We start from the raw sequence: 12,094 nt of genomic DNA, 5'->3' as shown, positions 1-12,094 counted from the left end.
GATCATTCACCGCTTTTCCCTATGTGGACCACCTTTAACAGATACTTAGCGCTGTTGACCTGGAACCCCCCACAAGAGCTGCAGTTTGGAGAAGCTTTGAGACAAGTCCCGTAGCTTTCATGTTCTGGCCTTAAATCCGTACTTCTGCTAGATTTACATTTTCTAACACAAAAGCTTTGAAGATAAATGTTCACATACTTTATTGCTTAATATATCACACCTACTAAAAGGTACCATGATAAGGTGTTGTTCCCTTCAGTTGTGAGTGGTCTTAATGTAATATTTGAGTTAAAACCCTCATGGTAAACAGCCCAGTTAGTTCTCTATAATCATGCATAAAGCATCAAGAACAAAACAAAAACAGACATTTTCAGGAGCAACAGTGACTGCTGAGAACTTCCCTGACCCCACCAACACTCCAATGATCATGTTCATGTTCATAAACCTGTAAATGATCTGTCAAATGTATTTCCAAATCCCTAACTTAACACCGATGCTGTAGCTCATAATGTTTGCAATAAATGGATCAGCTCAGAACAGTATACTAAAAGGTAGAATATATAATGCTATGGGGTGCATAGTGGTGAGATCTTGGGTTTAAGCTACAGAGGAGCACTGTATTATAACACTGGCATTTCTTTGCTCTGTCTGCTGATGAGTCAATGGTAACTTATTATACATGTGCCTCCCTTCTGGACAAAGATTAAGCATCTTTCTCTTTTCAGTTACTGTCAATTTTTCAAAATGGCTTTTATCTTTTAGTCTCACTTTCGGGATTACAACATTGCCTTGTTTTCATTTCTGCACTGACGTGAATGTTCCAGCTCTAACAAGATGAAAAGTTCCCTTTGAGCTGCTGCAGTTTGCAGGGGGTTCAGATAGTGACTTGAATCAATTAGTGGGCCTTTCATCAGCAAATAGGCCATACCTCAGTTCCGTTTTTTCTTTTCTTGTGCCACCTCAACTTCTGGTGCCTTTCATTTCAGTCCTGTTCTATACTGTCATCTGCTCTCTTTCTCTCAACTTCACATGGCGCTTTAGAAGGGCCAACATCTGGCTGCTCCTTAAGTCCAGGCCTGTGCATCCGTTTCTGGGGTAACAGGGTCTGCAGAACAACCCCTCCTGTGGAGCTCAGCCTTTGGTGTATGTGAGGCTGATCAGAGTCTCCATTTCCTGACTTTTGGTGCCTTGATGTGGCCAGAACCACAGTGCATGATTAATTGCAGCACTCTTTTCCCACTGCTGGTACTGCCATTATTGTAACCATGCATTCCCTCCTCGGCCCTCGGTCTCTCACCTGCAGCATGACGCCTTCTTCAGCAGAAACAGCTGACACAGCTCTGAAAACCCTACATAAGGTGTGCTGTGCTGTTACCTTAATAGATGTTTAGTCATAGATGTTTGAAGGAAGTGGATAACCATGCTGTGAATGAGGTGACAAAGCTGTTGGGGCAATGACATATACTGTTAACTAACCGCAGGTCAGCAAAATCAGCAGTTTTCCTTTCTACTATGTCAGCTCTCCACATTTTGTGTATTGACTTCTGATCTGTTTCACTGTCCAGGTTTATGGCAAGAAGAGACCAATGGATGTAGGACTGGAGGTAGAAGGGTGGGTTAATTGGTTTTTGGCTGTGTGGCCAATCAAAGGGACCTCATCAAAGGCATCGAGCCAATGAGTCCCACAACGTTCCTTGCCTGTTTTCTTCCGTTTACATAAATGTCACACAGTGTAATCAGCATGACGGCAGCAGGAAGCGAGAGATGGATGAAGAAGAGGAGGACAGAGGCGTTTTTGACATCCAGGAAAGCACCAGGATAGGAAAAGGAACTGATATTTGTGTAAGCAAAGCCAGAGTGAGTAGGCAAAAACCTGGAAAACGGACGTGGAGTGCAAAAATGACAGGAACTTTTGGAGGGATGTGGTGGAGCTGTGTTTACAGACAACGGTCACACAGTGTACTGTGACTTCGGGTGTTGCCAGCCCTGAGTTTGTTGATGGGTTACCACAGCTAACCAACAATCAAACACTATTTACATCAATGTGGACCATTAGTCTTTTTCTCAGGAAGTTTGGCACTTCAGATTGTGAGCTTAGAAACAACACAGTACTGTATCTATATTTAGACAACGTAAAGGAGTGAGAACGGAGGTAAATGAATCAAACAGACTTTAACTCATTCACATAAAAGCATTGATCTCAGTATGCCCCACCGAGACAAGTGACTTAAAACCATTGCAGCCCTGCTGTGATTCCACCGTTGGTGGGAGACACTCTCAAAGGCAGCTGCCTCAAAGCCCCACAGAGGTATCAGATCTCACCCTTTTCCTCATCTCCTTAATTAGGACAATTAAGAGATTTACTGGACAGATGGACTGAAATCCAGCTGGCTGCAGTGTGTGCCCCACAGGACCGGTCTGATTATTATGAGAAAAGATCTTTGTGAATATTGAACAGGCTAACATCGACTGACTGGTGGGGCTCTGGTGCCCTCTGGTGGACACAGATGCATGATGGTCGTGTTTTTTGACTTGCATCAGAGGTGCGTGTGGAAAGGACAGAGAGTTTGAAGACACATATGTTTTATTAAAATACTATCCACGTACTTGCAGTCCAATAATAACTCATTTGATCATTTTTGTTTGACTTAATTATTAAATGTCCTAAACAACACTGAAGAAAAAACCTCTTAGAGGCTAGAAAGGACTTGAGACTGGGGCAGAGGATCACCTTCCAGTAGGAGAACAACCCTAAACATCCAGCTAGAGCTAAAATGGAATTAGATCACAGCATATATTTAAGATCAAAAGCAATAATCAACAATTTTGAACATCACACTAATATTTCCTCCTAAGCTCCCATCAAGGACTTTCTATTAGATTCAAGTCTGGATTCTGTCTGGGCCGCTACAACATGTTGAACATGCTAGCGAAAGTCTAGGGTGCCCAGGGGTGCCAAAGTCCAATCCTGGAGAACTAATATCCTGTGCCTTTTAGATGCACCCTTGATCTAAAACACCTGGATCAAATGAATGGCTTGTCACCAGGTTTCTGCAGAGCTGAATGACCTACTGATGGAGGAAATCAGTCATTTGATGCAGACTATTTTAGATCTGTTTTGCAAAGACGAATTGGACAACAAAATCACTCAGTGGATATGTAAAGCTGCTAGATCAAATACTGAAAAAGACACCTATAATTGCAGATAATGTGGTTGTTCAAATTATTTTTAACTTTAAAAACAATTTATTCATTTGCTTCAACATCACAGTTATCACTACTTTGTGACTGTCTATCACATAAGATCCCAGTGAAATACACTGATGTTCTTGATTGTAAAGTGACAAAATGAGCGCACCAGGCAGATTTATACTGAGCTAAGAACCTGCTACGGCAAATAATATGTGAAAATGGAAGACATAAAATTTAATTTGATTTATTGATTTTAATGAAGTGATCGTTTTAAAGGCTATATCTGATTTTACCTCTGATCATTAATTTAATAGGTTAGAGGTGTGTAAACACTTCTGCCAGGGACTGTATCAGTGGTCCAAGAGGTGAGGGCTTACTTGATCATTTCTAAAGAGCTGCTGGAGTGCCTTCCTGCAGCAGCTCCTAACATCTCCTCTGCTGAGCTGCTGCTGCAGCGTCTCACTATGCACACCTGTTGGTCTCTCCTGCTATTGGCTGCCCATAATGCTGGTTATGCAGCAGGTTATGCCTTTGGCCCTTTTACAGTGGGCAGCTGACATCTTGATGTTTACCTCTTTCTCTATTAAAAATCTTTTTCCAGCCGTCCCCACTTTCCCACATTTGAAGGTCAAGTGAGTGCACTAACTGGCCAGGTGTTCCTTATCGGCATGGATTGACTGGTGTGCAAAATCTAATGGCATGCAGAGGAGGGCGTTCAATCATTTAAAAAAGCTTTAATGGAGCAGGAAACATTTAACACATGCAGGAGAGTGGGCCTTGAGGGCCTCATGGAAAACACTCATGTACTGACTGCAGGTTAAAATCACAGCTTCAGCTGTATTTATAAATGCAGAGTTTATAACTTGTTCATTAACATTTTTTCATGTGAAGCTTTATTGGTAGCAGAAGGTGAGCTAGTACAGTGTTCAGTGTTATTAACTGTAAATAAACATATCTTCTTTTGTAAATATCCTGTTCAGGAATAACAAGTAACAGAAATGTAAAGGTTTATAAATACCACTCACCAAATGCCCTGCGGAGATGTTTTGGAATGAAATTGGTCCTAGAGAAACCAGAGGATCCCTGCCTCTAAATAGTCACACTTTCTCTAGTTATATAATGCAAGAGTTGCAACAATGATTTCTACCTTTACCTTTAAGAAAGAATACCTTGTTTTTAAATAAATTGTTGCTGTGATATATTTCAAATTTAATAACCATAAGCTTTCACTTCCAGTGAGGGTTTGGCCTCTGTTGTTGTATTTATTTATTTTCCTTTTGTTTTGCCCTATATGGAATAAAGTTTCTTCCCATTTTCAGTTGGTTAGGCCTATATTACTGTGTCTATAGGTTTATATTAAGTTAGGTCTATATTATTGTGTTGTATAGCAGTTATGCACCGCTGGGATCTCTATGTAAAAGAACCCATCATGTGATAAACTGAAGCAATAAGTAAACAAAAACAGTTCTTTATAATCAATCACTTCCACCAAAATAGGCATCGATTGATGTAGCATTTCCAAATGTTACAACCAAATGTTACAAAATGTTACAAAAACAAAACAAGAAACATTTAAGTATTTTCGACCATTTCAGTGTTGTGAACTGGCTTAGTTAATGAAGGCTTTAGTTAATGTCTTGACAGACCTTTATTAATAATGTTTTTTTTTTTCTTTGTAGAAAACACTGCTTGAAATAAGCCAAAACAGGAAAGACAAGAGTTTGAAGGTGTTCACAACTTAAACATGTTCATTTCCTCGCTGACTGTTGGACATATGCCACATTACTTTACATAGAAGTACCCTAAATCACAAAATAAATATATATATATTTTTTGGCACATCCAGCCAGCCAGTTCAAGCGGTTGATGCAGTTAGACACTTTTTAAAAATGTTTTGCATGACATTTTCAGTGACGCAACATTTTTTTCAAAATGAAATAAAACAAAATCTCTATAAAGTGGACATTGTTTAGTAAAACACAAATTATTTGTCTTTAAATAAACTCTTTTTGCTTTCATTCTAATATTTTTGGACCACAAACACCCTGTGACTCAAAGGCAAATTTGGACATACTGTCACGATGTGGTTTTGGATCGGACCAAAGTGCAGACAAGAGCTCGGCAGGATCATCTTTGTAATTCAAAGATTTATTTACAAGGTCAAAAACGTAGCAAAATCACTGCAAGTTTCCCAAAGCAAGGCGTGGCAAAAAATAAACCATAATCATGGACGAGAACGAGGTGTGACAAATACAAGGAACCAGCACTGAACAAAGACACAAAACCAACTAATATACTGTGAGATAACAAAGGCAGATAATCAACGGAACAGGGAACAGGTGTGACAAAGAGGCAGGGAAGCAGAAGGAACAGGTGAAACAAATACAAAGGCTGAGGGTGGGCAAAGTAACTAATAAACAATAAACAGAAACACAGACCAAGCAAACCTATAGACAACAATAAATAATCGAATGGGGAATAAGAAAACTAGAATAATCATGACTAAAGTAAACAGAGAAACTAGAGAGAACATAGGAACAACAATAACAACCTGAGAACAAACAAAGAACCCATAAAGAAAACCTGAATACAAAAGTAAACAAACCTAACCACACTGACTGAAATGAAAGGAAACAGAAAATAAACTAGTAAACAAGAAGAGTGCAAAGGAACTAGTAATAAAACACAATTAAACACAAAGATACTAAAGAGAAATAAAACTAGAGAATCCAGGGAAGACCAAGAACTATAATAATTACAATAATAATAATAAGAAACCATACAAAGTAATAAGAAAACAACCATAAAAGAACTTAAGTAGTAAACACTAGGAGGCAGAAGAGGGAGAAAAGAAAACATGATACAAAAACCAAAATAGAAAAATCTAAGCAAAAGGTAAACAAACACAAAGCCACAAACAAAGTCCAAAAATGTCACTCCATGACACATACCCAGAGTGACTAATTCTTGGACTAATTCTGGGTGCTAAGAATTTACAAAGAATGATGTTTTAGACTCCAAAACATCTAACAAATTTAACCCAAAAACCTTTTTATGTTTAGGATTTATGTTGATTTACAGATCATTGTAAATCAAGGTAAAAACAATTACATTTCACAATAACATGCCAATGTGCTGAAAAGTTTGGACACCACCGGTTCAAAACTAAGAAGTAGCATTTGTTTGAGTTGTGCTGTGTTACAACTGATTTTAATGTTGTGTAATTCTGTAGTTCATTATTATACTTTAAGCTGTCATGCAAATCAAAAGTTGCTGTCTATCTTCTGCTGCTATTAAAACTGAGAAAAAACTGTTTGTGCAAAGAACCACAGCAGATATACCAAACATATCAACATAAAGTCCCATCCTGTCCTTGGAGCATACAGTGAAACACAACCACTGTATTTGGATGATGAAGCAACGCCTCTTTCTTCGATGGTCACATTGAGAACATTGCTGGCTTTACTGGCGCCAAAACGGTTTTTAGCGAACATGCGGATGTTGTATGTTGAAGGATTGTCCTCTGTTATGGTGGTCTCTGTCTTGTTGGCGTTAGAATAAACGACAGTCTTGTTATAATCCCATGAAGCTGTTAAAAAAGGACGTATTTCTGAATAATTTTATCAAACATGACAAAAGGATCAACAGTGTATTAGAAACAAAAAACATTTTCATTCCAATGGATTCTTCTCTTACCATTTGCTGCTTTATACTCCAGATAGAAACCGGTAATGGGGCTGTTGCCTTCGAAGCCAGGAGTCCAGAAAAAGGAAATTGTGTTGTTTATCACCTCCTTCAGCACAACTACAGGTGGATCTGGAGGCACTAGGAGGAGCACAGCCAGGATATCAATGACTAAGACTGTACTAACACTGCTGCGTGATTTAAAAATTTCTATGTTAAAGTAACTAAAGCTTATTATTACCGTTTTGAAAAAATTACGGAGGAAAATATTGGTTTGATCAAACAAGATTTCAATACCTGGAGAGAGGCTTGTATGTCGTACCCTGGTTGTAGCAGCAGTGGAAGTGGTTTTAGTTGCCGCTGTAGTTTCTTAAAAAGGAAATAGAACATTTTAAAAATGGCCCGAGGAATAATTATTACAGTAACTTTTTTAATTCCGGTCATGTTTCCCCACTTACCTTCTTTCAGAGTGGAGCAGAAACGTGCATTGGAAGCAGGCCCTGGTCCTGCATCTGTTCTGGCCTGAATGAACACTTCGTACCTTGTTGAAGGCTTTAGATTGGTCAGGATGATGCTCTCCAAATCCCCTGTAGCTGCCACAATAAGGTACTGCGACGTTTGAACCCTGGAGTCATAATCTCTATAATTAACGATGTAGCTGCGCAGAACACCGTTTCTGAGTTCCAAATCCGGAGGCTGGTCAGGAAAAAAACTTCTACCATTAAAATGTAGGGGTTCAAAAATAGCTTTTGAACCCCACAAAAGTATTGCTGTGTATTTCTAATATTATGATATCTATTTTAAATGTGTGACTGTACCTTCCAGGTCACTCTGATACTCTGAGAGCTGAGAGCCTGAAGCTGCATATCAAGGGGTGGGCCCTCAGGTGCTGAAACAAAGTGAAACTTAGTTGAGGCCTTTCCTCAAATTTCTGAGATGCTTCTAAAAAACATACCATTATTACAGAGCTTTGCAAAAGTGCCCCTTAAACCTTTTTCACATTTTGTCAAGTTACAGCCACAAACAGCAGTGCATTTTATTTGATTATTTTATTTTATATGAATGACTAACAAAATATTCAATTTTTTAAAATTTAAATCAGAGAGGCGGCCATAAGGTCCAAGTCTTAGTAACACTCAGTACAAGTCTGGCTTTTGAGGAAGAGTGACAAGAAGAAATGCCAGGATGTTGGAGAAGGTCCTCTGGTTAGATGAGACCAAAGTTCTACTTGTTTGTCTTTATGCAAAACACCATTCTTGGAGAAGAAAATAACACTGTAAATCACACTGAACACACCATTACCACAGAGAAACATTGTGGCAGCAGCAACATGCTGTGGGGATGCATTTTCTTTAGCTGCAACAGGTAACTGGTCATAGTTGATGGGAAGACAGATGGAGTTAAATACAGGACAATTATGGAAGACAAAACTGTCTGAGGATGCAAAAGACTTGAGAGTGGGGCAAAGGTTCCTCTCTTGGGTGGAAAACAACCCTAAACATAAAGCAAGAGCTACAGTAGGGAGGTGTATATCTAAGTATAAACATGAATTAGAATGGTCCTATAAATGCCCACATTTAATCCAATTGCCATCTTTGGCAAGACTTGGATCTGATGATTACAGATGCTCTCCATTCAAAGTTTGTGTTATTTTACAGAGAGGAATGGGCAAAAACTCAGTCTCTACATGTGCAAAGCTGGTAGAAACATGCCACAACAGAGGCAGTTCTAAAAGGTTTGAATTCAAGGAAGCTGAAAACAAATGGTTCCCATCCTTTTCAAAACTTTCTTTGTAAAAATGATGCAATCTATATATCATTCCCCCCTCCTTTCACAGAAAATCCCAATAAAATAGATGAAAGACCATGGTTGAAATGTGACAAAATGTGAAAAACCTTAGCTTGACACTTCATATTAATATCTACCATGCTCATCTTTACCTGCTTCATATGTTTTAAATGTCAGAACATTGCTGGCATCACTCGTCCCCACACTGTTGACTGCAAACATGCGGAGGTCGTAGGTCATGCCAGGACGCAAATCAGCCAGAGTCACCTGAGTCAGTACAACTTGTGTTCCTACAGCAGTATCCCATGAAGCTGTAAATTTAAGACAAAGTTAAGATCCAAACTAAATTTTCTAAAATTATTTTTGATATATGATGCACTTCTTAGGATGACTGGTCTTATTTCTTTATGCTTACCACCACCTCTTATAAAATAAACCAGATAGGCTGTAATATCTCTGCCCCCATTAAATGGAGGAATCCAGCCAACTGTGACAGCTCTTTGCTGGAGCTCTCTTATTTCTACATTTGGCTGAGAGGGACGTCCTGAAATGTCAAAGCAACAAGGTTGTTTTACGCACACACATGAAACATGGACTAATTAAATATTAGTATACTTATATATAATGGATATAAGAATACCTGGATAAACATAGAGGATATTCTCAGTTTTCTGATCATTGAACCAGCCAGGTGTTTCCACGCGACAGATATATATGCCCGAGTCACTTTCCAGAACCTGCTTGATGGTGAGTGAGGCATCCCCTGCACCAAGATTACCCATGAGAGAGTAACGCCATGACAGGCTGCTGAGCACTTGTGACCCATCTGACTTTATCACCTGATTGTTGCATCCATTGAGGGATGTAGATCCTCTGGCCCAGCAGAAAGGCAGCCGGCCGTATTTCGAAACAGCATAGGTGCACGTTAGGGAAACATCTGCTCCCACTGTAGTTATTACAGAGTATTGAGAGGCGCAACCTGAAAAGATGATGAGCGATTACAGAGGAAGCCCTTTAATCAGTCTTCATCAAATAAAAATGTCCATTAGATAAATTGCTGTCTTACCTGTGAGCAGACAAAGAAGAAGATGGCAATACAAAGCAGAATATCTGCTTCCCAACTGATTCATCTTAGTCCTCTCTTCAAGATCAGTGATGAGATTATCTTCTCACCACCTCAACTCAGTGCAGTGTTGTTTCTGCTTTTAAATATCTGAGTTCCCTTAATATACTAAGGCGCACAACTTTTGTTGGCAATTTCAGAAAACATGCAGTTCCTTTTCTATGATTTAGGTTCTGTTTATTGAAGTTTGCTTCCTTAACTAGAAAAGGTCAACAGCACATAAACAAAAATATTGTGATTGGTAACCCACGGAGATACATATTATGTTTTACCTGATCATCATCATTACTGGGTTCACCCTGGACAAGTAGCCCCCTCCAAAAACACTTTTACCTTTTTATACAAACAGAAAAACAAACTAAATAAAAAGAATAACTTGTCGTTCACTGGGAGCATGCTTATTTATTTCTCTTATTGTTTCTTGATTGCACAAATGCACAACCTGAGGAAAAAAAAGTTCACATACCAAAAATTCATAGTAAATAGGAGCAGGAAGGAAAATAGAAAAAGGGAACATTTTATTTATTGATATCTTATATGATGCCCTGATGGTCTCCAAAGCAAACTCAAAATGACAACGAACTGCATAATGTTTTTGATCATTTTTGGAGTTTTTTCCCCCAAATAGTTTTCAGGTCTTATTTAACATAAATAACATAATCATTTACAGAGCTTTCTTTTCAGATTCTGAACATGTGTAACCTGTGTTGGATTACAACTAAAATGCAATAAATGTCCTAAATGGTCCTCTTTCTAAGTGATTTCAGTTGTACAGTGTTAGGCCCTGAGGCAATGTCTTGCATGTCTACTGTTATTGCAGTTGAGATGACCAAATAAACCTTTTTAGGATTTTTACTGTGCTTTAACAAAAATAATTAGCTTAATTTATATTGAATTGTACAGTGATGACTTCACCTTTGTGAATTTGTTTATTTATTCGTTTTGTTTTAATGTGATAGTTGAGGGTGTTCGGTGATCTCACAGTGTCTTGCAAAAACATTTAAGAAACCTTAAACAATTTGCCATATTTTAAGCACAAATTCCATGTTTCTTAATTGAGAATTTACAGACCAACACAAAGTAGTGGATTATTGTGAAGTGGGAGGACAAGGATTGATTTTTATTTGTGAAAACTTTAAAAACTCATTTTCCCTTCATTTCAAAACTGTGCACAGCTTTGTGTTTGTCTATGAGATAAAATCCCAATAAAATACAAGCCAACACTGTCATGTCCTGCCAGTTAGTGTTGGTGTTTTTGTGTACTTTTCTCTGTCAGGTGTTTTTCTGCTTATCCAGGTTCTTAGATTCCTTCTGTTTAGTTTTCAGTCCCTAGATTCTGGTGTTTCATGTGTTTGTTTATATTGTCCTATAGAACTGTTTTTCCTGGTTTTTGTTATTTAGTTAGTTTCTATACTTTTCTGCTTAGTTCCTCATGTTCCTTCTGATTGGTTGTAATTAGACACATTCCCCTCAGTCTCCCTGCAGCTAATTCAAAATAATAATGGAAAACTCCATGAAACAGCAGTGCCATGATTTACTATAATATTTGGAAGATTGGAGATATTTTAAGATGTCTAAAAGTCCCTTTGGAACTGCCCATCATGACAAGTCACGACTCTCCAGTTTAAGAAAATCCAGTCTATAAAAATAAACTGTAAAGTTTTAGAGAACCAAGTGCTTTTCTGCATTTTTTTGGCTGATGAATGCACTTAAAGTAAGTTTTCCTGATCATTACACCTCTGCAGTGCTCTTGGGAATCAAATGAAAAGACATTTACAGTAACTACAGGTGTTTTCTGTTTGTTTGCTTTTTATAACATTTTATACCCAACTAAAAAGACAAATATGCTAGATTTATTTACCAGAAACTGTTATATATTTGCTTTAAATGATAATACAATCTAATGTGTTATAATAAAGTAATGGGTACAACTTTTTGTTGCTGTAACATATACTGCTCTATGTGCTATGTCAGTGTAGTGATATCGACTTATGTTCTTTGGCGCTTACAGTAAACAGATAAGTAAATATTATCCTGGCATTCTGTTATCCTTATAAACGTGATGTATGTAGCAATGACAAACATTACAAAAACTGGTGGCAAGGATTAAAGATGAACCCAGGAACTCTTATGGACCTACCAGAAAAAGTGAGAAGTTTCGCCTTTTGACAATGGGATGAAGGTTGCTCGACCAACCGGATCACATCGCAAACAAGCTAGCCTCAGGCAAGGACATTTGTTAGCAAGACCAGGGTAAAAGAAAAACTCCAAAATGTCTGAAAAATTTGGACATATGGACAATTTTGA

The 12,094-nt window shown here is 38.2% G+C and overlaps 1 protein-coding gene across 1 annotated transcript; it reads right to left on the bottom strand.

Annotated features, from left to right (window-relative positions):
* Window positions 1-6,244: 6,244 nt before the first annotated feature.
* On the bottom strand, window positions 6,245-9,446 carry LOC124860062 (protein sidekick-1-like). Its single transcript, XM_047353039.1, has 8 exons — window positions 9,305-9,446; window positions 9,080-9,208; window positions 8,817-8,975; window positions 7,695-7,765; window positions 7,335-7,572; window positions 7,174-7,245; window positions 6,889-7,017; window positions 6,245-6,781 (listed from the first exon to the last, which is right to left on the bottom strand). The coding sequence occupies exons 1-8, from the start codon at window positions 9,444-9,446 to the stop codon at window positions 6,486-6,488; spliced, it is 1,236 nt and encodes a 411-aa protein (XP_047208995.1). The 3' UTR covers window positions 6,245-6,485.
* Between the last annotated feature and the right edge of the window lie 2,648 nt (window positions 9,447-12,094).

This window comes from Girardinichthys multiradiatus, chromosome 23 (genome assembly GCF_021462225.1).
Source record: "Girardinichthys multiradiatus isolate DD_20200921_A chromosome 23, DD_fGirMul_XY1, whole genome shotgun sequence".
Classification (NCBI taxonomy): Eukaryota; Metazoa; Chordata; class Actinopteri; order Cyprinodontiformes; family Goodeidae; genus Girardinichthys; species Girardinichthys multiradiatus.
This window is presented reverse-complemented; position numbering and strand designations above follow the sequence as displayed.